Here is a 27,812-nt window from a genome sequence, read left to right as displayed (position 1 = left end):
CTCTGTCCACCCTCCTCTGAACCTGTTCTCCTCTGTTCAGCCTCCTCTGAACCTGTTCTCCTCTGTCCACCCTCCTCTGAACCTGTTCTCCTCTGTCCACCTCCTCTGAACCCGTTCTCCTCTGCCCACCCTCCTCTGAACCCGTTCTCCTCTGAATCCGTTCTCCTCTGTCCACCCTCCTCTGAACCTATTCTTCTCTGTCCACCCTCCTCTGAATCCGTTCTCCTCTGTCCACCCTCCTCTGAACCCGTTCTGCTCTGTCCACCCTCCTCTGAACCCGTTCTCCTCTGTCCAGCCTCCTCTGAACCCGTTCTCCTCTGTCCAGACTCCTCTGAACCTATTCTCCTCTGTCCAGCCTCCTCTGTCCACCCTCCTCTGAACCCGTTCTCCTCTGTCCACCCTCCTCTGAACCCGTTCTCCTCTGTAAAGCCTCCTCTGAACCCGTTCTCCTCTGTCCAGCCTCCTCTGAACCCATTCTCCTCTGTCCAGCCTCCTCTGTCCACCCTCCTCTGAACCCATTCTCCTCTGTAAAGCCTCCTCTGAACCCGTTCTCCTCTGTCCAGCCTCCTCTGAACCTGTTCTCCTCTGTCCACCCTCCTCTGAACCTGTTCTCCTCTGCCCACCCTCCTCTGAACCCGTTCTCCTCTGAATCCGTTCTCCTCTGTCCACCCTCCTCTGAACCTATTCTTCTCTGTCCACCCTCCTCTGAATCCGTTCTCCTCTGTCCACCCTCCTCTGAACCCGTTCTCCTCTGTCCACCCTCCTCTGAACCCGTTCTCCTCTGTAAAGCCTCCTCTAAACCCGTTCTCCTCTGTCCAGCCTCCTCTGAACCCGTTCTCCTCTGTCCAGCCTCCTCTGAACCTATTCTCCTCTGTCCAGCCTCCTCTGTCCACCCTCCTCTGAACCCGTTCTCCTCTGTCCACCCTCCTCTGAACCCGTTTTCCTCTGTAAAGCCTCCTCTGAACCCGTTCTCCTCTGTCCAGCCTCCTCTGAACCCGTTCTCCTCTGTCCAGCCTCCTCTGTCCACCCTCCTCTGAACCCATTCTCCTCTGTAAAGCCTCCTCTGAACCCGTTCTCCTCTGTCCACCGTGCAGAAAGACAAATAAACATAGACTGACTCGCTCCCTGAGTGCCCCCATCACCGCCCGCCATAGCAGCCCCTCTATCAGAGAGCCCCTCCACTCAGGTTTCACTTCTCTGTGCTTCCTGCTGCGCCCAGTCACGCTGACACACACCCTTACACTCAACCAGTCCAATATTGAATGCGTGGGTGTGAGAAAATATGTAGGCCTACATGTGTGTCTAGGTATTTCAGGTTTGGGGTCAATCCCATGTCCATTTAGGTAGTGAATTGGAATTCAAGAGCTGAAAAAACACCCTAATTGCACTTTCCAGTTCTTGAATAGAAATGTTTATGAACCTCCTACTGGATTATCTGAATCTAAATGCAATTGACCCAACCAAGACGTAAATATAAAACATAGACATAGACATTACGAAATGTAATGTAACAAAATTAAGAAAAAGTCAAGGGGTCTGATTACTTTTCGAATGCACTGTATATGTGTGTGTGTTGAGCTTGATCCTGACTCATCATGGTTGTCACCAAGCTTCCTGTTTGTATTAAACAATCTCTGTCCAGAGAGATAAAGGAGGAGGAGGGTCAACAGATATGTAGAAAGATAGAGGGAGAGTAGGGAGAAGAAATCTGTCTATCTTACAGAAAAATAAAGACAACACAGAGGACAATCAGAAATCCCTCTCAGAGCACTCCCTCCCAGAGCACTCAGTTGTGGGTAGCAGGATTAGGGCTGTCAGCAGCGTGACAGCTGCGTACATCTGGAGCTGTTGGCCCCTTACAGCTCAATCCTCACATGGTTACATACAGCTAGCTAGAGCTACCCCACTGTCTGCCCTGCTTTACTCTGCTGTGCTACACATCACATTGTTACTGACAAACACACACCTTACTATGCTCTATCTTACATCCCCCATCTCTTGTCTAGCCCTTCCCTGGGGGAAGGATTTATGTGTGACACATGCTGTTTTTCATGATGACGTACAGATAGGTATCTCTGGTTACGTGACTGTATAATATGCTGGTAGCTTGTGTGTGTGTGTGTGTGTGTGTGTGCCGTGGGCTCACTGTGAGCGATAGCCACCTGGTCTTTCATAATCCCTCTCTAGAAGATCTAAGCAGTGATCAAGGCTTCACTCCTACATGTTACCTGGGACGACCAGAGAATGTCTGCCAAAGCCAGCCTATTCTTTCTCAATGAATAGATATTCAACAGTCCAAAAACAGTCTCCTTGGTTTCGCTCTCCTTTTATTGTGGAATACACTATAGTGCACAATGAAAATTCAATTGCCTACCATTATAGAACTTTCCAATCAGTTGCTGACTTATGGGTCAGAATGAATACTTATCTAACAAAATGTTTGTGACTTCCTTAAAGTTTTCATACAAACATATTGTCCTAGAATCTATCCCATGACCCTTTATTATTAAGAATGTTTCAAAAATTCTTGGAGATGTTTTGTACAGACAAATCATAAGGTGTTTGACAGTAAATCTGTGCTAAAGTGCAACGTTACGTGTCTCTGTTTTTGTAGATGTCTACATTTTATTTTGTGTGTCTGCATGAGAAAGTGTTTTGTATGTCTGCATGAGAAAGTGTGTGTGTTCCCTATCATCCAGACAGATTTCATAGCTATCTATCAGACAATACAGGAACACATTGTAACGATGGTGTAGGAATGTCTAGTACTCTGACTCAAAGTTTTTCCTCAAGGATAGGCAGACATCACATAGCAGCGCAGAAAAACAACTAAATTGCTGAATACAGGAATAGCTGAATTCTTATCAGACACAATTCTACCATGCAGAGAGAAGGAAAGATAATTGTTAGGTTTTTTTAGCGTGGGTGCCCAAAGAGCATGGCACTCCAACATGTTGACACCCATGGCATCTAAATTGAATGTATTTATTGATTTATTTTCGTAATGAGAAAAGACTGTCTGTATTGGTAAGACAAACATAATACATGTGTATGGTACTTACAATTTGAGGACAATACTAAATTCCTAATTCCAACCTAGGACTACATGTCACAGTTTCATGAGCATCACCATTGTAACCATGAACGATTTGCAAGTGGAAACAGAACAAATGATCAATTAGCGCCATCTTGCGAACATCCTTTATAAAACACTCACACAATCGAAAGACACCATCTCCCATGATTCCCCCCTTCCTACGTCGTATGTAAAGGTCACGTCAGTATGCGCGATGAGGTAACTACAAACATGGAAGCGCTTTTTGCAATACGTTGCTTATTTAGAAGCTATGCTCTGGTCAGAAATGTCGATCAAAATACACCAGTACTTGTCAGATGTAGCAGAAGGATGCTGTGCAGTGCACCGTCTGACAGCAGTAAGTCGTTTATTTTGTCGTCAAATTGGAGTTCTACCTCTGACCTTGTAGCATGTGCAGCTATTGTTGTCTAACGTTAGCTGCCTATGTTAGCGTTAACCTTTTTAGTATTTTAATGGTACTAGTAGCTAGTTGTTATCCTCGAAGCGATTTAAACGCATGTTGACAACAACGCAAATTTATGACGCGTTCAAAACTGGGAACTCAGAAATCTCCGATTTCAGTGCGTTCAAGACAACTTGGAACTCAGAAAAAACGAGCTCCGACTGGAAAAATCGAACAGTCATCCAACTAGGATTTCCAATTCGGAAATTCCGGCCTCTTTCTAGAGCTCCGACCTGAAGAGATAACTGGCATCGTGATTTGACCTTGTTTTTTTCCCCAGTTCTCAGTCTTGAAGGCACCATTAGCTTTTTGTAAAGCATAAACTACTGGTGGTTTCAAGACAACTGGGAACTTGGGAAAAAACATCAGTGATATTCAACTCGGCAAGTCGGAGCTCTTGAAGTCCCTAGAGTTGTCGACATTTACCGACATGGATGAAGATTTAAAAGATTTTTCCCAGTTGTCTTGAACACTGAAGTTGGAGATTTCCTGAGTTCCCATTTGTTTTGAACGTGACAGCAGTCAGATTTAGCGCATCACATGCATATTATCTGGCTACCATGGATCTAATTTAAAGGAAAAGTCCACCTAAAAATATCTAATTTCTTTAAGTTATAGTGTTAAATAACTATGTGAAAACAATATTTTATGTAAATAAATGTTTCATTTTATCATTAAGGGTGGTAGCAACGTGGAAATCTGTTGCATCTGAAGTTTACTACAAAACCGACAATGCAATGCTCTCTCCATGGACTGGCTAGGTAGCTAGATAAAATTAAACACAATACCAAAGTCAATATCAGCATGTGAAGTAGTTAGTGCAGTTGGTTTAGGAGATTTTATAGCTAACTATCAATTTAGGAGTCTTCAATCTCGCCATGTTCAACCTGCAGATCGATGTGCATCGCAGGGGTGGAGTCTGACATTCGCAACGGCACTATGCAATGCACCCTGGACTGAAGAGGCAGACAAGTATGAGAATTGTAGTGGTCCCTCCTGTTAAATTACACATTTCTCAAGGTAGGCATATTGAAAAAATATAAAAAATGGCTCATTTGAGAGAAGACAACGTCCTGCGTTATGACGTCGCCCATTATTGAAATCTGACATATGGTACAATCTAAAAGTCATATTCCTATTAACTTCCAGTGTAGTGAGTGGCTTTAATACAATGCTACGTCATAATGGCCAAATTTCTGCCCGCTTGAACGGCAATAGCGCAGATGCACATGAAGAGGGGGGCAACTTTAATTTTGGCGTTGGGTCTGGGGGTCCTCCCTCAGAATTGTTTCAGGCATCTAAAGTTAATTTCCTGCATTTCTACTGGGGCTGTCCCTGACACACAAATAAACAAATTATTGGTCGACCAAGAGTAGTTTTTTCTTTTTTTTTCAACCAATCGATTGGTCAAAAATTAAATGGGAAGAGTGCGCTTGTTTGATATGGAAAAGTGTTGCGGTAGCTATTGATATAGAAAATCGAGATGAAGCAGCTGCTTTATAAGTGGGATGCACTGTTGAGTGCTACATCCTGAGGGGTTCGTGCTGATTGTACGGAGATTGTGACAGACTGTTAAATGGCATCCCTTGAGAAGGCATGAACAAGATTCATGTCAGGAGAAGTGCAGTATTATCATAAGGAGAAGTGTACATGGAATACAGAGTAGGAATGGAGGGGAAAAAGAGAGGCAGAGGAGCTCTAAGAGGGAGGAAGAGGGTGCGCTTGAGTCGGTTAAAAAAAGGGGGGGAAGACATGCACCGAGGTTAAAGATGAGCCCGAGACATGCACCGAGGTTAAAGATGAGCCCGAGACATGCACCGAGGTTAAAGATGAGCCCGAGACATGCACCGAGGTTAAAGATGAGCCCGAGACATGCACCGAGGTTAAAGATGAGCCCGAGACATGCACCGAGGTTAAAGATGAGCCCGAGACATGCACCGGGGTTAAAGATGAGCCCGAGACATGCACCGAGGATAAAGATGAGTCTTTAGTGTTTGGAAAAAGTGGGCCGTTGACTTTTGGCTGATCCATTTGTTTCAGGGTGGGTGAAAACCAATTATTGAAAGGAGGGATTACTGAGGTAGTGGTAAAAGTTGACCAACTGAAGGGGAAGATTCCCTGGTTTGATTCTCTTCGGTGCGATGCACAGGGTGGCGAAATGAGTCGTCTGTTCTTTTGAGTTTTGATGTATCATAAATGCAGTGTAACTGAACAAAGGCAATAACAGGAGAAAGTGGTTTGGAGCGTCAAACTATTGCAGATGTGATGTTAGGATATATACGTTTTCGAGCTTTTGTGCCGAATACATTACATTGTTACAGGTGTCAAGCTTATGGGCATGTGGCAGCAGTGTGTAGGAGGGAGGTTCTTAGGTGTGAGAAGTGTGCAGAAGGGCATAAGACAAAGGAATGTGTAGCATTGGGGAAATGTTAATTGTAGGGGTGCCCATGGAGCTGGGGATCAGAAATGTCACGTGTGAGAGAGGCAGGTTGAAGTTTCCAGGGTTAGAGTAGTGCAGAAGTTGTCATGCTCAGGAATAAATTGGATTTTTAGCAATGGTTATCAATAGGGATAGACCGATATTTTTGGCTGATACCAAAATCAAATATTTTCCTTGTCAAATAACCTAATAATGATATTTAAAGTTTTAGTCCTTTTAAGCATTCTAGTACAGTTAAATAGTTGAAAAACACACTGACCAAAAAGTTATATTCTAGGCATTTACATATGTCCTGTCATGACATTGCCATCTTTGGGTACAACGAGCACCATCCCTCTCTCTGTCTCCTACACTCAGGCTGCTGCGATCTCAGGTCGTAAATTCCTGGAGGAGATGATCTCATCATGGCCACAGTATAGAGAGAGTGAGTTTTCATAGAGCGAACAAAGGAATTTCTTCCACCTCACCGAACTTGAGGTCCAAACAACATTTATGTTCTGGAGAAGGTATAAAAGATCGGTGAAGAATCCAGCTATGGCCACATTACCATAACACTGTTTATACAATAGCCTCAGATATGAGGCTTAAATCTAATTGTTGTATAAGATGAATGAGTGAGGATGATACTGTTTGAAATGGTTTAATGTGGTTTTGGACTGTTTAATGAAGGAAACTCCAATTCCCTTTGGAGTTTAACTAAATCAGAGGACCGCCCATGAGCACAGTTATGGTCTGGCGTCCTGGGACAGGCCCCTTTCTGCTCTTCCGAATAAAAAACCCCACCTTGAGAATTTCTCAACAGACCATGTTTCTCTCAATTACGAGAGGACTAAGGTTGAGACCAGCTTACCTCGATAACGAGAGGGCCAAGGTTTGAGAGGAGATCATAAACCTGAGTATAAGCTAAGGTTTGAGTAGATGGCTGACTCTTTTAACCATACCACGTGGTTAAACTCTTAGACTATCGATACCGACAGAATAAGATAGACTATCGATACCGACAGAATAAGAACAAGTCTTTGATATTAATTACTAGTCTGCAGCTAGGAAATTCGGTATCATTGAACGCGAAGACTGACAACCACCGAAACATCTATTCTATAAAGACATGAATGAATGTCACTCTGAACTATCCATTCTAACCACGAGAGAGAGGGGGCGGACAGACTCTACAACAGAAACAAACTTTTCAACAGAGATCTCGGTGACACACTGAGCGTAAATATATATATTGATTGCAATTGTTCCCGAATAAGTGAGTATTCATGTGCAAAGGATTAGCATTTCAATTGTTATAATTATCAGTCTAACAAGCCGCCATACCGGTTTAGCCCACTAGGGCACATCCCCCTATCATTCCTTTATAAAATGTATTTTGTTTGTTTGTGTGATTGCATTTCTGTGAATTACTTACCGTAATTTCCGGACTATAAGCCGCTACTTTTTTCCCACGCTTTGAACCTCATTTATACAATGACGAGGCTAATTTATGGATTTTTCCCGCTTTCACAAGATTCATGCCGCCAAAAAACTGACATAATGTGACGTAAATCGAGCGTGCCCAAACTTCCCATTTTGATTACGGTAGTCATTTTGTCACCCTCATCATGGCAAAGACACGGAGAAATGCATATGATGCAGCTTTCAAGTTGAAGGCGATCGATCTGGCTGTTGGAAAAGGAAATAGAGCTGCTGACAGTGGGTTTTGAAAGGCTGGACTGCTGCGTGTTGAAGAGGGCAGCGATCCAACATCGGCTGACGCAATTCTGAGGCTATTCAACTCCGACACCGAAGGAGATGACTTCAGTGGTTTCAGTGCACAGGAGGAGGAAGATAGTGACCAATGACTTACTTGGTAGGCTACTGTTTACTGCTATTTTTAAAATTTTTGTTACAAGCCGCGTTTTGTTTAAAGGCTGTGTAAAGTTCATTTGTTTCAATGTACCGGTAGGCACCTGCGGCTTATAGACTTGTGCGGCTTATTTATGTACAAAATACTTTTTTTTTTTAAATTCAGTGGGTGCGGCTTATATTCAGGTGCGCTTAATAGTCCAGAAATTACGGTAGTTTGTAAATAAATGATTTTAAGACAATTGATGTATGGATGACTCGTAGTGAAGACTGGGTTCGTGCAGATAACCAACAATTTACGATGTTTGGAATGAGACTGACGTGAGGTAAATAATAATTCATTAATTCAAAGACTAATTGATCAGATATTAAAATATCTGAAAGTTATTTTAGGAAAATTCTAACTTTATAATCTGAAAATGTTCCTTTGTGCCCCGACTTCCTAGTTAATTACAGTTACATGATTAATCATTTTAATCGTGTAATAATAATTACAGAAAGTTATTTGATAAATAGGTCTTCAGTTTTAATGATGCCAAAGACACGACAGTCTCCATTACCAGTGAAACATAATCAAAACCTATTTCTTTCACTTACTAGCTGTGCCACTGTGTCCGTTTCCATCTTGTCCAGCTCTGTCTGTAACATTCACGTAAACCCTGTTTCTTGTCTGCCTCGAAGTAGCGGTCCTTGTACCTAGCATCGGGTATGGCGGCGACAACGTAAAGAGGCTCACAGAGAATGCCACCGAATCGCTTGCTCACACCCTCTTTTACAGTACTTATGCAAGTTTTAACCCCACGGTTAGTGTGGGTAGTTCTGTTGAGCAGCTATTTCAATGCCATGACAGAGGGTGTCCCATCTGCTGCAGACGCAGTTGATGAGCTTATTTCTCCAGTCAGTTGTTCAAATGGAACTAGGAGTGTGTTCATGTTTTAAAATGCCATGGAATTGGCAGCAGCGGTATGAGAACCAGCACATTATTGCAATACGGCTTTTCTCAGTACGAAATCCCCGTCGGCCCATGCTCATGGGGCTGACATCGCTAGTCCCAATGTCAGTCGTGAAGCTAATAGCAAGTAGCTCATGGATGTGCGTTTCAACAATACTGTGTAACTCCGTTAGGGCAACATCTGAAAAAGAACGCCTACTTGGTAGTGTGAACCGGTGCTCGACCAGTCGGCGAAAACCAACATCCGCCACAGAGAATGGTTGCTTGTCAAGGGCAATGAATACCATTATCTTGGCGTTAATGGATTTGGTAGAGTTGTCTCGCTGAAATGTTCTTACTCTTTCAAATGACTGCTGGACTTGTTGATTGCTCGATCCACACAGCAGACATTGTGGGCTAGGTTAGGAATGCTGTGTTGCACGTTTAGCACTATATCTTTGAGGCGTCAATACGTCATCTACCTAGGCTATATGGGTATGGGCCGATATTGGCATTTTTAGCTAATATCGGCCTGTTACCGATATTGTGCATCCCTAGTTATCAACTGTACTGCAGGGATGGAATGTAAGTCGCAGAAAATGGGTGTTGTGGTGGCAGCTGCAGAGGTATTTGACTGTGAGTAACTTGAAGTCAGTTACAGGGTTTGTTAAGTGGTGTTGTCCCATCCTTTCAAGCTGTTGGCATGAGGTAGGACTAAATAGATTTAAATAGTGAAGTATGATGGTGTTTATTGATTTAAAAAAAATTGAGTGTAGTGTTAGATGGTATGTTATTCTATATTTTTTTCAAACAAAGTACAGTGGGGCAAAAAAGTATTTAGTCAGCCACCAATTGTGCAAGTTCTTCCACTTAAAAAGATGAGAGGTCTGTAATGTCCATCATAGGTACACTTCAACTATGCCAGACAAAATGAGAAAGAAAATCCAGAAAATCACATTGTAGGATTTTTTAAATGAATTTATTTGCAAATTATGGTGGAAAATAAGTATTTGGTCACCTACAAACAAGCAAGATTTCTAGCTCTCACAGATCTGTAACTTCTTTAAGAGGCTCATCTGTCCTCCACTCGTTACCTGTATTAATGGCACCTGTTTGAACTTGTTATCAGTATAAAAGACACCTGACCACTGATAATCTCCCTCGATCTGGGGCTCCACGCAAGATCTCACCCCGTGGGGTCAAAATGATCACAAGAACGGTGAGCAAAAATCCCAGAACCACACGGGGGGACCTAGTGAATGACCTGCAGAGAGCTGGGACCAACGTACCAAAGCCTACAGTGCCAGATGTGTCCCCCTGCTTAAGCCAGTACATGTCCAGGCCCGTCTGAAGTTTGCTAGAGAGCATTTGGATGATCCAGAAGAAGATTGGGAGAATGTCATATGGTCAGATGAAACCAAAATATAACTTTTTGGTAAAAACTCAACTCGTTGTGTTTGGAGGACAAAGAATGCTGAGTTTCATCCAAAGAACACCATACCTACTGTGAAGCATGGGGATGGAAACATCCATGCTTGGGGGCTGTTTTTCTGCAAAGGGACCAGGACGACTGATCCGTGTAAAGGAAAGAATGAATGGGGCCATGTATTGTGAGATTTTGAGTGAAAACCTCCTTCCATCAGCAAGGGCATTGAAGATGAAAAGTGGCTGGGTCTTTCAGCATGACAATGATCCCAAACACACCGCCCGGGCAACGAAGGAGTGGCTTCGTAAGAAGCATTTCAAGGTCCTGGTGTGGCCTAGCCAGAGTCCAGATCTCAACCCCATAGAAAATCTTTGGAGGGAGTTAAAAGTCCGTGTTGCCCAGCAACAGCCCCAAAACATCACTGCTCTAGAGGAGATCTGCATGGAGGAATGGGCCAAAATCCCAGCAACAGTGTGTGAAAACCTTGTGAAGACTTACAGAAAACGTTTGACCTCTGTCATTGCCAACAAAGGGTATATAACAAAGTATTGAGATCAACTTTTGTTACTTACTTATTTTCCACCATAATTTGCAAATAAATTCATTAAAAATCCTACAATGTGATTTTCTGGATTTTTCTTTCTCATTTTGTCTGTCATAGTTGAAGTGTACCTATGAAAATTACAGGCCTCTCATCTTTTTAAGTGGGAGAACTTGCACAATTGGCTGACTAAATACTTTTTTGCCCCACTGTACATATTGGTTATCATTTACAATGCCTCAAACAATTAGTGCTCTTTTTGTCATGTTTTGTTCTCTCTTCCATCGTCACCTCCTGGTGTTTCCAGGAGCGGTTCATAGTGATCTGGGAACCCACCGGGACACTGAAGAAGGCATCATGGGAAGAGAGAGACTGGATCCTGCAGGTCTACTTCCCTTAAGAGGGCCGCAGGCTCACAGCACCCCGTCTTCGAGGAGAACCTGAAGGTGGAACCCCACCAGGATCGTCATGAGGATGTGTTGGATCTGTGCCAGGTCCAGTTTGAACCTGACTCCTCAGAATACATCAGGGTAAAAGACCACTGCCTCTACACACCTCAAAAGGCTGTCCAGATGTATGCTTCAGTTATTATTACAAATGAACAGTTCGTAAAACCCTCTCCCTATTGGCTGTGCTCTGCTGTCCAGGTGCATGCAGCCACCTTGAGAAAATGGAGAGGTATGATCTGCTGCACTCCACCAGACACTTTGGAGGCCTTGTCTGGTACCTGGTCAATGCCAGGAGGGTGGATGGACTCATCATAGACATGCTGCAGAAAGACCTGTGAGTCTGTGTGTGTTAGACCAGCGGCTCCCAACCTTTTTTGGTTACTGTAGCACCCACTGAATTTAGCTCTGCCCGGAGACCCCTGATACTTCATCCCCCTTGTGAATTTTACCAGTAAGCCTATGGTCTCATGAATCTCCAGGTACCCCCTGTGGATAGACCACAAGTACCCTTTGTTGGGAACACTGTGTTAGAGGCTTGTTTTTCTTCTACATGACACCCCATATGTTATACGTGTTTTGTAGGCATTGGGACAAGTAACGATTTAATAACACCATAACTTACATTGTTAGCCCAGAGTAACATCTTTTAACACCGGTTGTATTGTTCTAGATGGCAGGATGCAGTGAGTCTGGTGGGTCTGTTCAACAAGGTCCAGCCACACAGTGAAACAGCCCAGGAGGCCTCCAGCCAACAGGCCTCTGGACTGGACCTGCTCAAGGTGAAGCCTAATCAGCCGACACTAGTGTATCTCAGAACCTGATTTATAGGTTGCACCAGTCACCATATTGGTAGCCGTGATGCACAGTAAACCCTTTGTTTAACCTCTGTGTCTGTTCCCCACCAGATCTACGCTAAGTGGGAGTCCCAGAGGGCAGGATACGTAGAGCTGGCCCTGCAGGCCTACGAGCAGACTTCCGCAGAGATCCGTCTGACCATCATGCATCACCACACCTAACCACTGGAGAGCTCTGTCACATCACAGCATAGCTCCATCTAACCGTCCCATACATCTCACACCCACAACAATAAACCAACGGAGCAGAGTCATTCTCCCCAATGGCCTGCCTATCCATGACCCCAATCTTTAATCAACTGAACAATTATGGTAAACAAAGAGAATAACTTAGTCCTTGAACTATGGAGCTCATCTTGAACCACTTGCAAGCCAAGTGTCCATTGCCAATGAATGGCATCAAAATGTGCACATAATTGGGATGCACCAAGCTTGACTTCTGTCGACGCAGTGCAGATATTCACTTCTGCATTTCAACCTTGTATTTTGTCCATAACCTTAATCATACTGTATCTCAACATTGGAACTGACTGTAAGCTGTTTAATTATCATGTACATACAAAATAAAAATGTTTATATACATTTTCTCATTTATTGCATGCAGGGTAGCCTAGTGGTTAGAGCGTTGGACTAGTAACCGGAAGGTTGTAAGTTCAAATCCCCGACCTGACAAGGTCTGTCGTTCTGCCCCTGAACAGGCAGCTAACCCACTGTTCCTAGGCCGTCATTGTAAATAAGAATTTGTTCTTAACTGACTTGCCTAGTTAAATAAAGGTACAATAAAAGTTTTTAATTATTCCTATGGCCTGATTCAGACACAGACTTGTCATCTTTATTGAGTTGATAGCATTTAATTCCAGACCAGTCATACATAAGGCACTTGGGTTCACATCTGTAACAATGAACTAGGTTCCTTATTAAAAACAGCAGATGCATAAGATACTAGACCATGGCAGAGCAGCATGCTTGCCAAGACATGTAGAGGTATACTGAAGACAAGCTCATGACCTAACTAATGAATGAAAGATCAAAGCCTGTTTAGCTAGCGGTAAGAGGTACAGTAGTAAACTATTCCTGTCTTCCTATGTGAGAGGATAAGGTAAACATGTCAAACCCATGACCACTGGTTCACACTATCATTCTATACTGTAGGTCAATGTGAGAGTTGGAGGATGAAGTACTGTACAAAGGATTTCACTAGTTGGATGCCATTGCTAAATGTTTGCAATGGAACATTTGTACAATAGAAACGTGTTTTGTATTTGGAGTAAACCGTTTCCATTGCAAAACATTTTGCAATGAAATACGACTAATGAATACAACCCGGGGTTGTGTTCAGCATGTGCGAAACCAGAACTCAATTTGACACAGTACATTTGACCTGTTCAATAAGAAGGCAAATTTGTATCCTGTTTCAAAACATTTACTGCGTTTATTCCTAATGAATGAACCCAGTCCACATTATCACCCAAAGCATTCTACAAACCCCCTCCCACAGTGTTTCACAGTTAGTGTAAAGATGGAAAGACATGAACTCATCCACCCCACCTTTCACCAGTTTCACTGTAAAGGTAAAAACACCCCGGTCCCCCACACACACTCCCATTCACCAGGAGTATGAACAACACTGTGCTCTTTGGTCACTTTAAGGGCATTTCTCCAGTTTCAGTCGTCTAAGAAGTCATCGTCCAGATTGACGTCTGTGGTGTCGATGTCATCGTCCAGATCAAACATGTCCAGGTCGTCAAGGCCCTGCAGGAATATGTCATGTATATGAGTGAGGAGTCAGCGGAAAACTGTAGACGAGGGTGAACTACCTTGCTGGTACTTTGTTGTCCGTAACAGTTATATAGAGTACATCATTGTTCAATATCAATAAAAATCTAAACGTGATTTCCAATATAGATTAGCTTTCTAAATACTGTGTACGTCATGACAGGATGTATAGACTGGTTAGGTTTACCTCATCATTCAGGTCCAGCAGGTCCATGGATGCTGTTGCTACTGCTACAGGGGCTGCCTCCTCCATACCTTTACCCTCTAAGAGGGCAGCTAGAGGGGCTTCAAGGGCTGCCTCCTCCACACCTTTACCCTCTAAGAGGGCAGCTAGAGAGGCTGCCAGGGCTGCCTCCTCCACACCTTTACCCTCTAAGAGGGCAGCTAGAGGGGCTGCCTCCTCCACACCTTTACCCTCTAAGAGGGCAGCTAGAGAGGCTGCCGGGGCTGCCTCCTCCACACCTTTACCCTCTAAGAGGGCAGCTAGAGGGGCTGCCTCCTCCACACCTTTACCCTCTAAGAGGGCAGCTAGAGGGGCTGCCTCCTCCACACCTTTACCCTCTAAGAGGGCAGCTAGAGGGGCTGCCTCCTCCACACCTTTACCCTCTAAGAGGGCAGCTAGAGGGGCTGCAGGGGCTGGCTCTGCGCCTGGTGGAACCACCTGGGTGAGTGCTGGTAGGGGCTCTACTGCTGGGGCTGCTGCAGCCTTGTCCTCTACAGTTGGGGTTGTAGCTGGATCTATGGCGGGGGCTAGGTCTATGAGTGGTGCTAGTTCTATGAGTGGAGCTGGGGCTAGGTCTATGGCTGAGGCTAGGTCTCTGGCTGGGGCTAGGTCTATGAGTGGTGCTGGGGCTAGGTCTATGGCTGAGGCTAGGTCTCTGGCTGGGGCTAGGTCTCTGGCTGGGGCTAGGTCTATGAATGGTGCTGGGGATAGGTCTATGGCTGAGGCTAGGTTTCTGGCTGGGGCTAGGTCTGTGGCTGGGGCTAGGTCTATGAGTGGTGCTGGGGCTAGGTCTATGGCTGAGGCTAGGTCTCTGGCTGGGGCTAGGTCTCCGGCTGGGGCTAGGTCTATGAGTGGTGCTGGGGCTAGGTCTATGGCTGAGGCTAGGTCTCTGGCTGGGGCTAGGTCTATGGCTGGGGCTAGGTCTATGAATGGTGCTGGGGATAGGTCTATGGCTGAGGCTAGGTCTCTGGCTGGGGCTAGGTCTTTGGCTGGGGCTAGGTCTTTGGCTGGGGCTAGGTCTATGAATGGTGCTGGGGATAGGTCTATGGCTGAGGCTAGGTCTATGGCTGAGGCTAGGTCTCTGGCTGGGGCTAGGTCTATGGCTAGGTCTATGGCTGAGGCTAGGTCTCTGGCTGGGGCTAGGTCTATGAGTGGTGCTGGGGATAGGTCTATGGCTGAGGCTAGGTCTATGGCTGGGGCTAGGTCTATGGCTGAGGCTAGGTCTCTGGCTGGGGCTAGGTCTATGGTTGAGGCTAGGTCTCTGGCTGGGACTAGGTCTATGGCTGGGACTAGGTCTCTGGCTGGGCATAGGTCTATGAGTGGTGCTGGGGCAGGTTCATTTTCTTCTACAATGACTGGGGCTTTTTCAGATGCTGCTATGGCTTCTGCTACTGCCTCAGTAATGGGTGCTTCTGCTGCCACTGCCACTTCAATGGTAACAGGTGCTTGTTCTGTAACCATGGGTTCTGTTGCTATGGCTTCTAGTACTGCTGCGGCAATGGGTGCTTCAGCTTCCACCACTGCTTCTATGGTAACAGGTTCTGGTTCTGTTGCTATAGGCACTGGCGCTTCCTCGGCAACTGGTGCTTCTGTTACAATGGGTTCTGTGACCGACTCTGTAACAGGTGCATCTGTTGCTATGAGCTTCATTGTTGCAGGTCTTTCCTCAACGGCCTCCTCTGGTGTTGCTCTGAACTCTTCCTCTGGGGTGGACTGTGCTACCTCTGGCACCAAGAGGGGTGCTTCTGTGTCATTTTCTATGGTGACAAGAGCCTCTATCTTAGTGATGATATCTTCCACTGATGTTGCCTGCTTTGGCTTGGGAGCTTCCACTTCAACAATAATGGGTTCCTCCTCTGCCAACTCAATGGATTCTTCCACTGCAGCCATAGTTGGTTCCACTACTGTCACTGGGATAGATTCTTCTACTGCTGGGATAAACTCCACTACTGCAGCTGCAACAGGTTCTACCTCTTCCATGACAATGGACTCTTCCACTACTGGAGCTTCTGGGGCTGCAGCCTCCACCACTTCTGCCATTACAGGGGTTTCTACCACTGCTTCCAATACAGGGGTTTCATCCATGCTCCCAGCAACCTAGAACAGTGACAGTAAAGTACTTTTATTAAGATTGACAAGTTGACAAATCACACTGAATGGCTGTGTCTAAAATAGGGGTTATGTAAGTAGTACAACATATAACAGCTGTGGCCATGTCCAGTATTCTAGTAGGTGTGAGATTTCAGAATTTACCTCTGGTTCAGCAGGCACTACTTTTGGCACATAGTCTGCAGATTCCCCCAGGACATTCCTATTCTCATTGGACTGAAAAGTAGATAAGTAGAACAGTGAGTAGAGAGGTAGAACAGTGAGTAGAGAAGTAGAACAGTAAGTAGAGAGGTAGGACAGTGAGTAGAGAAGTAGAACAGTGAGTAGAGAAGTAGAACAGTGAGTAGCGAGGTAGAACAGTGAGTAGAGGTAGAACAGTGAGTAGAGGTAGAACAGTGAGTAGAGGTAGAACAGTGAGTAGAGAGGTAGAACAGTGAGTAGAGAGGTAGAACCATGAGTAGAGAGGTAGAACAATGAGTAGAGAGGCAGAACAGTGAGTAGGGAGGTAGAACAGTGAGTAGAGAAGTAGAACAGTGAGTAGAGAGGTAGAACAGTGAGTAAAGAGGTAGAACAGTGAGTAGAGAGGTAGTGTGTAGAGAGGTAGTGTGGTGTCAGGAAAACAACCTCACACTCAACGTCAACAAAACTAAGGAGATGATTGTGGACTTCAGGAAACAGCAGAGGGAACACCCCCCTATCCACATCGATGGAACAGTAGTGGAGATGGTAGCAAGTTTTAAGTTCCTCGGCATACACATCACAGACAAACTGAATTGGTCCACTCACACAGACAGCATCGCGAAGAAGGCGCAGCAGCGCCTCTTCAACCTCAGGAGGCTGAAGAAATTCGGCTTGTCACCAAAAGCACTCACAAACTTCTACAGATGCACAATCGAGAGCATCCTGGCGGGCTGTATCACCGCCTGGTACGGCAACTGCTCCGCCCTCAACCGTAAGGCTCTCCAGAGGGTAGTGAGGTCTGCACAACGCATCACCGGGGCAAACTACCTGCCCTCCAGGACACCTACACCACCCGATGTTACAGGAAGGCCATAAAGATCATCAAGGACATCAACCACCCGAGCCACTGCCTGTTCACCCCGCTATCATCCAGAAGGCGAGGTCAGTACAGGTGCATCAAAGCTGGGACCGAGAGACTGAAAAACAGCTTCTATCTCAAGGCCATCAGACTGTTAAACAGCCACCACTAACATTGAGTGGCTGCTGCCAACACACTGACACTGACTCAACTCCAGCCACTTTAATAATGGGAATTGATGGGAAATGATGTAAATATATCACTAGCCACTTTAAACAATGCTACCTTACATAATGTTTACATACCCTACATTATTCATCTCATATGCATACGTATATACTGTACTCTATATCATCGACTGCATCCTTATGTAATACACGTATCACTAGCCACTTTAACTATGCCACTTTGTTTACATACTCATCTCATATGTATATACTGTACTCGATATCAGCTACTGTATCTTGCCTATGCTGCTCTGTACCATCACTCATTCATATATCCTTATGTACATATTCTTTATCCCCTTACACTGTGTATAAGACAGTAGTTTTGGAATTGTTAGTTAGATTACTTGTTGGTTATTACTGCATTGTCGGAACTAGAAGCACAAGCATTTCGCTACACTCGCATTAACATCTGCTAACCATGTGTATGTGACAAATAAAAATTTGATTTGATTTGAGAACAGTGAGTAGAGAGGTAGAACAGTGAGTAGAGAGGTAGAACAGTGAGTAGAGAGGTAGAACAGTGAGTAGAGAGGTAGAACAGTGAGTAGAGAGGTAGAACAGTGAGTAGAGAGGTAGAACAGTGAGTAGAGAGGTAGAACAGTGAGTAGAGAGGTAGAACAGTGAGTAGAGAAGTAGAACAGTGAGTGGAGAGGCAGAACAGTGAGTAGAGAAGCAGAACAGTGTGTGGAGAGGCAGAACAGTGAGTAGAGAGGCAGAACAGTGAGTAGGGAGGTAGAACAGTGAGTAGAGAGAAGAACAGTGAGTAGAGAGGCAGAACAGTGAGTAGAGAGGCAGAACAGTGTGTGGAGAGGCAGAACAGTGTGTGGAGAGGCAGAACAGTGAGTAGAGAGGCAGAACAGTGTGTGGAGAGGTAGAACAGTGTGTGGAGAAGGAGAACAGTGTGTGGAGAGGTAGAACAGTGTGTGGAGAGGTAGAACAGTGAGTAGAGAAGTAGAACAGTGAGTGGAGAGGCAGAACAGTGTGTGGAGAGGTAGAACAGTGTGTGGAGAGGCAGAACAGTGTGTGGAGAGGCAGAACAGTGTATGGAGAGGCAGAACAGTGTGTGGAGAGGTAGAACAGTGTGTGGAGAGGCAGAACAGTGAGTAGAGAGGCAGAACAGTGTGTGGAGAGGTAGAACAGTGTGTGGAGAGACAGAACAGTGTGTGGAGAGGTAGAACAGTGTGTGGAGAGGTAGAACAGTGAGTAGAGAAGTAGAACAGTGAGTGGAGAGGCAGAACAGTGTGTGGAGAGGTAGAACAGTGTGTGGAGAGGCAGAACAGTGTGTGGAGAGGTAGAACAGTGTGTGGAGAGGCAGAACAGTGTGTGGAGAGGCAGAACAGTGTGTGGAGAGGCAGAACAGTGTGTGAAGAGGTAGAACAGTGTGTGGAGAGGTAGAACAGTGTGCGGAGAGGTAGAACAGTGTGCGGAGAGGTAGAACAGTGTGTGGAGAGGTAGAACAGTGTGTGGAGAGGTAGAACAGTGTGTGGAGAGGCAGAACAGTGTGCGGAGAGGTAGAACAGTGTGTGGAGAGGTAGAACAGTGTGTGGAGAGGTAGAACAGTGTGTGGAGAGGCAGAACAGGGTGTGGAGAGGCAGAACAGTGAGTAGAGAGGCAGAACAGTGAGTAGAGAGGCAGAACAGTGAGTAGAGAGGCAGAACAGTGTGTGGAGAGGCAGAACAGTGAGTAGGAATGTAGAACAGTGAGTAGAGAAGTAGAACAGTGAGTAGAGAAGTAGAACAGTGAGTAGAGAAGTAGAACAGTGAGTAGAGAGGCAGAACAGTGAGTAGAGAGGTAGAACAGTGAGTAGAGAAGTAGAACAGTGAGTAGAGAAGTATAACAGTGTGTGGAGAGGCAGAACAGTGTGTGGAGAGGCAGAACAGTGAGTAGAGAGGCAGAACAGTGAGTAGAGAGGCAGAACAGTGAGTAGAGAGGCAGAACAGTGTGTGGAGAGGTAGAACAGTGTGTGGAGAGGTAGAACAGTGTGTGGAGAGGTAGAACAGTGTGTGGAGAGGTAGAACAGTGTGTGGAGAGGCAGAACAGTGTGTGGAGAGGTAGAACAGTGTGTGGAGAGGTAGAACAGTGTGTGGAGAGGCAGAACAGTGTGTGGAGAGGCAGAACAGTGTGTGGAGAGGCAGAACAGTGAGTAGAGAGGCAGAACAGTGAGTAGAGAGGCAGAACAGTGAGTAGAGAAGTATAACAGTGAGTAGAGAGGCAGAACAGTGAGTAGAGAGGCAGAACAGTGAGTAGAGAGGCAGAACAGTGAGTAGAGAGGCATCATTACGACAGTATTACTACAAGTACAAGACTTATACTATAATAACAAGAATTATTATAATATGATTTATTTAACCAGAAAACAAGGGCAGAGGTACAAAGGGGTTATGTAAAGTATTGCCTTGACTCAAATCATTGACCTGTATTTTACTGCTGGTCGCATACATTGAGTGTCTTCATCAGTGCATCACATGTATCTATAGTGCTCGGCTGGTATTGCACCACTAGGTGTTGCTAACACACTACAGTAACATAATTATACTGAACAAAAAATAAACACAACATGCAACAATTTCAAAGATTTTACGGAGTTACAGTTCATATAAGGAAATCAGTCAATTGAAATGAATTCATTAGGCCCTAATCTATGGATTTCACATGACTGGGAATACAGTTGATCATAGATACCTAAAAAAAAAAGTAGGGACATAGGGATCAGAAAACCAGTGAGAATCTGGTGTGACCACCATTTGCCTTATACTTTGCAACACATATACTTCACATAGAGTTGATCAGGCTGTTGATTGTGGCCTGTGGAATGTTGTCCCACTCCTCTTCAATGGCTATGCGAAGTTACCGGATATTGGCGGGAACTGGAACACTCTGTCATACACGTCGATCCAGAGCATCCCCACACAGGCTCAATGGGTGACATGTCTCGTTAGTACTAGGACATTTTCAGCTTCCAGGAATTGTGTAGAGATCCTTACGACATGGTGCCGTGCATTATCATGCTGAAACATGAGGTGATGGTGGAAGATGAATGGCATGACAATGGGTCTCAGGATCTCGGCACAGTATCTCTGTGCATTCAAATTGCGATAAAATGCAATTGTGTTTGTTGTTCGTAGCTTATGTCCTGCCCATACCATAACCCCACCACCTCTGTTCACAATGTTGACATCAGCAAACTGCTCGCCCACACAACGCCATACATGTGGTCTGCAGTTGTTAGGCCGGTCAGACGTACTACCAAATTCTCTTTAATGGTATTAAAGACGGCTTATGGTAGAGAAATGAGCAACAGCTCTGGTTGACATTCCTGCAGTCAGCATGCCAATTGCATGCTTCCTCAAAACCTGAGACATCTGTAGCATTGTGTTGTGTGACAAAACTGCACATTTTAGAGTGGCATTTTATTGTCCCCAGCACAAGGTGCACCTGTGTAATGATCTTGCTGTTTAATGAGCTTCTTGATATGCCACACCTGTCAGGTGGATGGATTATCTTGGCAAAAGAGAAATGCTAACAGGGATGTAAACATGTATTTTTTGTGCACATGTAACATTTCTGGGATCTTTTATTTCAGCTCATGAAACAGGGGACTTTACATGTGTTTATATTTATACGTGTTTATATTTTTGTTCAGTGGAAGATGGAAAGAACATGTTCAATCAGGGTTGTGTTAAATAGGTATGAAACAGAAGAAAATGATCCAAAATGGCTGCAAAGGTTTTGCCACAATGTTCCCAAGATGTGTGTGTATCTACTCACGGTGATGAGAGGGTACTCTGCGGCAGGCCTCAGCCTGACGTGGGTCTCCTTGAGGTAGTCTTCGGCCAGGAAGGCATCCTGTAGGCCGGGGAACAGGTTGCTGTAGTCTGTAGGGTTGGCCAACGCATCAGCTGCCTTCTGGTTCACCTTCCCCAGGCTCTCCTTCCACAGCTTCACCACTCTGGAGACACAGAGAGGTCAGTACATGTGTATACACACACACACACAGCTGTGCAGGTTAGCGTTTTTCTGTCATGAATCATGTGCTGGAGGTAGCTCTGCAGAGTGGTCACTAGCTGGCACAGCCACAAAGTCATAAATTCAGATTTTTACAATACTGCTAACCCGAATGCTTAACCCTAACCTTAAATTAAGACCAAAAAGCTAGATTTTGTTTTCATGCATTTTTTTAATATAGCCAATTTAGCTAAGTTGTGTCTCCAGGGCAAGATTGAGATAATCAAGGTCAACCTGCCAGTGCTGTACCTAGACACATGGCTGGGCAGGTATGTTCTGGCCAGGAATGCAGCCTCTGGCAGCCGGTTGGTTTTAATGAGGAGCTCCAGACATTTGTCCAGTCTAGAAGGAAAAAACAGAAATATGGAAATACAATGACTAATGATGAAACCAAGGACATTGACATTTCCAGATCATAAACATAAAGCCCACCAAGATCCAATAATGAATTATAAATGATGAAACGATAAGAACAATTTATTGACAGATGATGTACATATAAAAGTTAAACCTAAACACTCTGCTCACTCCTCCTCACCTCCCTCTGTACCATCCACCCCGCGCACCCTTCTCTCCCTAAACACACTTACTTCCCCTGGAGGAAATAGGTGAGGAAAGCCACATTGGTCTTGCCATCTCTCTCTGCCCCCTCTGCCAGCTTGCCCACCATGGTGGTGTTGCCCGAGGCTGTGGCCAACAGCAGTAGCCCCCCATAGTCCTGGGCATGGTGCAGACACTCCTGGGCCAGGACAAACTGGCACTTAGTGGTGGCCAGCTCTGCCAACTGCTTCCACTTCTGCTCCGACTGCAGGGCACCGTGCCAGGGAGAGAGGATGTGGAGAGGGAGAGAAAGGGACGGGGGGAAGAGAGAGAGGGAACAGGTATTCCATGTTAGAAAGACATTCATCACAAACACAAAACAGAAGCCCTATTCACTCTGCTTTTGATTAGTTAAAAATATGAGAAGATATAACCTTTACTACAGTATTTCACATGTCATCTTATACTGTAGGTCTCCAAATACTGTATGTCTGCAAATATCCAAATTTGGCCGTACATTTTTCAATACTTCCCTTGCATTCCAAGACTGCTATAATTCCCAGTTTGTCAAAAAAAATCCCAGTCTTTCTCTTTACGTATTGTGTTAGGGAATAAACAGAATTTGTTGGTAACATAGGTAAGATGTGTTATATTCATCATATGTTTATAAGTTACTTCCATTCTGATGAATGGTATTTTTGTATAATACTGTGGCGAGGTTGCAGTTATCTGTTCTATGTCAAGACTAAGTTGCAGGGGCCGCAGAGAGGGGAGAGGTCAAAGTATCATCATGTGTAAACATATCTCTTGACTCCACAATGTCTGTGTGCCAGTTCAGTGTGTCTCCGTGAGTTTGTCCAGGATTGGTTGTATTTAGAATTGGTTGTATCTAAATGACCATTTGATATATGCCTGTTGATATGGAGGGTTGGTTTATGGTTCTGGGTTTGAGTAAGGAGACAAAGCTGAATGATTTATTATGTCTATGCTGTCTGACTATGTGTATCTTTACTGTAAAGGATCCCATTTTACCATTGTGTGGGGACTCTCAACTTTTCATTAGAGATACTGAACTGTTGAAAGTCAAAATGCTATAGAGCTTATATAATTAAAGATGGACTTTTATAACTAACTCTGACTTGTGTGTGTGGTTTGCTCCCATGATTTGGTAAATAGAGGAAATTTCCACGACATTTGTCTCACCTCAGCCTCTACAGCCAGCTGGTAGGCGATCTTCAGTTCTCCTAGCTGCAGAGCCAACTCAAACCTGTGTTCTGAGTCTGTGGACACAGCCAGAGCCTGCTGCATGAAACCCTGCAGAGAGAGAGATAGAGAGAGGAGAAAGGGTTACACACACACACACACAAAATATTCACACAGACACTAGAGAGGACACACACAGAAATGGTGTGCGTTAAGACACACACCAATGTAAAAATACACCCACCCTCCCAGTCTCACCTGTTTCTCTAAAAAGTGGGCGACCCTGGTCCTCATCTCTTTAGGGATGGTGGGTAGGACCCTGTCAGCCATCCCAAAGTCCCTCCTCATTACAGCTGTCTGGTACTCCAGTACCGACACCAGCAGAGAGTAAGTGACGATGTTCAGCTCCTTATCACCCAGATACAGACGGTCATCCTTAGGGATGTAGCCCAACAGGTACATAGTTCTATAGCAGACAGACAGGGAATCAATACAACACCAGTATTTTAGACAGACAGGTACATAGTTCTATAGCAGACAGACAGGGAGACAATACAACACCAGTATTTTAGACAGACAGATACATAGTTCTATAGCAGACAGACAGGGAGTCAATACAACACCAGTATTTTAGACAGACAGGTACAGAGTTCTGTAGCAGACAGACAGGGAGTCAATACAACACCAGTATTTTAGACAGACAGGTACAGAGTTCTATAGCAGACAGACAGGGAGACAATACAACACCAGTATTTTAGACAGACAGATACATAGTTCTATAGCAGACAGACAGGGAGTCAATACAACACCAGTATTTTAGACAGACAGGTACAGAGTTCTGTAGCAGACAGACAGGGAGTCAATACAACACCAGTATTTTAGACAGACAGGTACTTAGTTCTATAGCAGACAGACAGGGAGTCAATACAACACCAATATTTTAGACAGGTACAGTACATACAGTTGAAGTCGGAAGTTTACATACACTTAGGTTGGAGTCATTAAAACTAGTTTTTCAACCACTCCACAAATTTCTTGTAAACAAACTATAGTTTTGGCATGTTGGTTAAGACATCTACTTTGTGCACGACACAATACATTTCTCCAACAATTGTTTATTGACAGATTATTTGACTTATTCACTGTATCATAATTCCAGTGGATCAGAAGTTTACATACACTAAGTTGACTGTGCCTTTAAACAGCTCGGAAAATTCCAGAAAATGATGTCATGGCTTTAGAAGTTTCTGATAGGCTAATTGACATAATTTGAGTCAATTGGAGGTGTACCTGTGGATGTATTTCAAGGCCTACCTTCAAACTCAGTGCCTCTGATTGACATCATGGGAAAATCAAAAGAAATCAGCCAAGACCTCAAAATTGTAGACCTCCATAAGTCTGGTTCATCCTTGGGAGTAATTTCCAAATGCCTGAAAGTACCACGTTCATCTGTACAAACAATAATACGTAAGTATAAACACCATGGGACCACGCAGCCATCACACCACTCAGGAAGGAGACTCGTTCTGTCTCTTAGAGATGAACGTACTTTGGTGCGAAAAGTGCAAATCAATCCCAGAACAACAGCAAAGGACCTTGTGAAGATGCTGGAGGAAACAGGTACTAAAGTATCTATATCCACAGTAAAACAAGTCCTATATTGACATAACCTGAAAGGCAGCTCAGTAAGGAAGAAGCCACTGCTCCAAAACCACCATAAAAAAGCCAGACTACGGATTGCAACTGGACATGGGGACAAAGATCAAACATTTTGGAGAAATGTCCTCTGGTCTGATGAAACTGTTTGGCCATAATGACCATCGTTATGTTTGGAGGAAAGAGGGGGAGGCATGCAGGCCGAAGAATACCATCCCAACCGTGAAGCACAGGGGTGGCAGCATCATGTTGTGGGGGTGCTTTGCTGCAGAAGGAACTGGTGCACTTCACAAAATAGATGGCATCATGAGGGTGGAACATTATGTGGATATATTGAAGCAACATCTCAAGACATCAGTCAGGAAGTTAAAGCTTGGTTGCAAATGGGTCTTCCACATGGACAATGACCCCAAGCAGACTTCCAAATTTGTGGCAAAATGGCTTAAGGACAACAAAGTCAAGTTATTTGTAGCGGGGTGCGTAATAGGCGGCAGAGAAGTTAGGCGCAGGAGAGCAGAAACTGGGTAATAACCGGTAAGATTTATTTAGGTAAATCCAGAGCAACAAGATAAATAGGCACAAAAATAACACGTTGTGCCCTCAAGGGGAACGTGCACAAGCACTACAATAAACAATCCCACACAAAGACATGGGGGGAACAGAGGGTTAAATACACAACAAGTAAATGAGGGAGTAGAAACCAGGTGTGTAGAAAAACAAGACAAATGGAAAATGAAAATTGGCTCGACGATGGCTAGAAGACTGGCGGAGCCGACCGCCGAGCGCCGCCCGAACAAGGAGAGGACCCGACTCCGGCAGAAGTCATGACAGTACCCCCCCTTCCCCTTGACGCACGGCTCCAGAGCCTTACACTGAGCGCACACCGAGCAGGAGGAAACATAAACCCTCACGACCTTGGCCAAGGTGAGACACCAGTACTTCCCAACCAAACAGCGCACCGTCCGACCGATCCCAGGATGACCAGAGGAGGGTGACGTGTGGGCCCAATAGATCAACCGGTCACAAACAACAGACAGAACGTACAGACACCCAGCGGTACACTGGAGGGGAGCGGGCTCTGCACGTAACGCCTGCTCAATGTCCGTGTCCAGCTCCCACACTACCGGCGCCACCAGGCAGGAGGCTGGGAGTATGGGAGTGGGATCCATGGGCCGCTCCTCTGTGTCATACAGCCGGGACAGTGCATCTGCCTTCATGTTTTGGGAACCTGGTCTGTAGGAAAGGGATAAAACAAAACGGGTGAAAACATGGCCCACCTTGCCTGGCGAGGGTTCAGTCTCCTCGCTGCCCGGATGTACTCCAGATTGCGGTGGTCAGTCCAGATGAGAAAAGGGTGTTTAGCCCCCTCAAGCCAATGTCTCTACGCCTACAGAGCCTTGACGACAGCAAACAGCTCCCAGTCCCCCACGTCATAGTTTCGCTCGGTGGCGTACCCGAGCGCTGAGAGCACGGCTCCTATCCCAGCCTCGGACGTGTCCACCAAAGAGAATGAACGCCAAAGAGGGACCCGGATGGGCCAGCACGGGAGCCAAGGTAAACAGAGCCCTCAGGTGACCAAAAGCCCTGTCTGCCTCAGCCGACCACTGCAAACGTACCGGGCCCCCCTTCAGCAGTGAGGTAATGGAAGCCGCTGCCTGACCAAAACCCTGGATAAATCTCCGGTAGTAATTGGCAAACCCTAGGAACAGCTGCACTTCCTTTACCGTGGTGGGAGTCGGCCAATTACGGACGGCAGAAATGCGGTCACTCTCCATCTCCACAGTCGACCAAGCACCCTGCGCATCAGGGACACATGCTCGGCGCGTGCAGCGGAGTATATCAGAATGTCATCGATATACACCACTACAGCCTGCCCATGCAGGTCCCTGAAAATCTCGTCTACAAAGGCCTGGAAGACTGACAGAGCATTCATCAACACGTACGGCATGACAAGGTACTCATAATGCCCTGAGGTCATACTGAACGCCGTCTTCCACTCGTCTCCCTCCCGGATACGCACCAGGTTGTAAGCACTCCTGAGATCTAGTTTGGTGAAGAAGCAAACCCCGTGCTTTGACTTAATCGCCGTGGCGATAAGAGGTAGCGGGTAACTGTACCTCACCGTGATCTGGTTTAGACCTCGGTAGTCAATACACGGGCGCAGACCTCTGTCGTGTCTTTACTATCATTAAACTGAAGACTTATAGTTTTTAACAAAGATTCTCTGTAATTAGTATTATGCGATCAAACTGATTAATCATGTAACTGTAATTAACTAGGAAGTCGGGGCACCAAGGAAAATATTCAGATTACAAAGTTATAATTTCCTAATACAACCGTTCTGATATTTTCATATCTGATCAATAGTGTTCTGATTAATTAATTATTTACTTTACCGCACGTTAATCTCATTCCAAACGTCGTAAATTGTTGGTTATCTGCACAAACCCAGTCTTCACTATGAGTCATCCATACATCAATTATCTTAAATAATTGATTTATTAACTAACTAAACAATCACAGAAGTGCACACACACACACAAACAAAGTAAATATGGTTACAAGAAATGATAGGGGAATGTGCCCTAGTGGGCTGACCCGGCATCGCGGCTTGTTAGACAAAAGGGGGAGTGGGGTTCACCTGAGAAGTCACGACAGAGTTGATAATTATAACAATTGAAATGCTAATCCTTTGCACATGAACGCTCACTCATTCGGGAACAATTACAATCAATATATATATTTACGCTCAGTGTGTCGTCTTGATCGCTGTTAAAAAGTTTGCTTCTTTTGTAGAATTGTCTGTCTCTCTCTCTCTGTCTGTCCTGATTAGAGGGGATAGTTCAGAGTGACATTAATTCATGTTGTTGTAGAATGGATGTTTTGGCGGTTGTTGTTCTTCGCGTTCAATGATACCGAATTCCTAGCTGCAGACTAGTAATTAATATCAAAGACTTGTTCTTATTCTGTCAGTATCGATAGTCTAAGGGTTTAACCATG

At 45.0% G+C, this 27,812-nt stretch overlaps 2 protein-coding genes across 10 annotated transcripts in view; one reads left to right on the top strand and one right to left on the bottom strand.

Annotated features, from left to right (window-relative positions):
• Positions 1–3,282: 3,282 nt before the first annotated feature.
• LOC112236000 (28S ribosomal protein S22, mitochondrial-like) lies at positions 3,283–12,845 on the top strand. 3 transcript variants are annotated; one of them, XM_024404570.2, is made up of 6 exons: positions 3,283–3,434; positions 4,433–4,559; positions 11,036–11,258; positions 11,376–11,511; positions 11,848–11,956; positions 12,083–12,845. In XM_024404570.2, the coding sequence occupies exons 4-6, from the start codon at positions 11,399–11,401 to the stop codon at positions 12,191–12,193; spliced, it is 333 nt and encodes a 110-aa protein (XP_024260338.1). In that variant the 5' UTR covers positions 3,283–3,434; positions 4,433–4,559; positions 11,036–11,258; positions 11,376–11,398; the 3' UTR covers positions 12,194–12,845. The 3 variants fall into 3 exon arrangements, with proteins under 3 accessions (XP_024260338.1, XP_024260337.1, XP_024260339.1); XM_024404569.2 differs by lacking the exon at positions 4,433–4,559 and having other exon boundaries at positions 3,288–3,434; XM_024404571.2 differs by lacking the exons at positions 3,283–3,434; positions 4,433–4,559 and adding an exon at positions 7,466–7,834.
• LOC112235997 (coatomer subunit beta') overlaps positions 12,836–27,812 on the bottom strand; it is a 33,306-nt gene continuing 18,329 nt past the window's right edge. Inside the window, exons 15-23 of one of the 7 annotated variants that reach the window (XM_042296347.1) lie at positions 23,415–23,622; positions 23,157–23,267; positions 22,004–22,218; positions 21,648–21,755; positions 21,177–21,357; positions 16,284–16,355; positions 15,338–16,127; positions 13,995–15,301; positions 12,836–13,783 (exon numbers count right to left, since the gene is read on the bottom strand). In XM_042296347.1, coding sequence (XP_042152281.1) covers positions 13,697–13,783; positions 13,995–15,301; positions 15,338–16,127; positions 16,284–16,355; positions 21,177–21,357; positions 21,648–21,755; positions 22,004–22,218; positions 23,157–23,267; positions 23,415–23,622 — 3,079 coding nt within the window. In that variant the 3' untranslated portion in view covers positions 12,836–13,696. Of the gene's footprint in view, positions 13,784–13,994; positions 16,128–16,283; positions 16,356–21,176; positions 21,358–21,647; positions 21,756–22,003; positions 22,219–23,156; positions 23,268–23,414; positions 23,623–27,812 lie in introns of all 7 variants that reach the window. The other 6 variants (XM_042296348.1, XM_042296349.1, XM_042296350.1 and 3 more) reach the window with 6 other exon arrangements.

This window comes from Oncorhynchus tshawytscha, linkage group LG13 (genome assembly GCF_018296145.1).
Source record: "Oncorhynchus tshawytscha isolate Ot180627B linkage group LG13, Otsh_v2.0, whole genome shotgun sequence".
Lineage (NCBI taxonomy): Eukaryota > Metazoa > Chordata > Actinopteri > Salmoniformes > Salmonidae > Oncorhynchus > Oncorhynchus tshawytscha.
The sequence above is the reverse complement of the archived record's forward strand: the minus strand, read 5'-3'. Positions and strand labels throughout refer to the sequence as shown.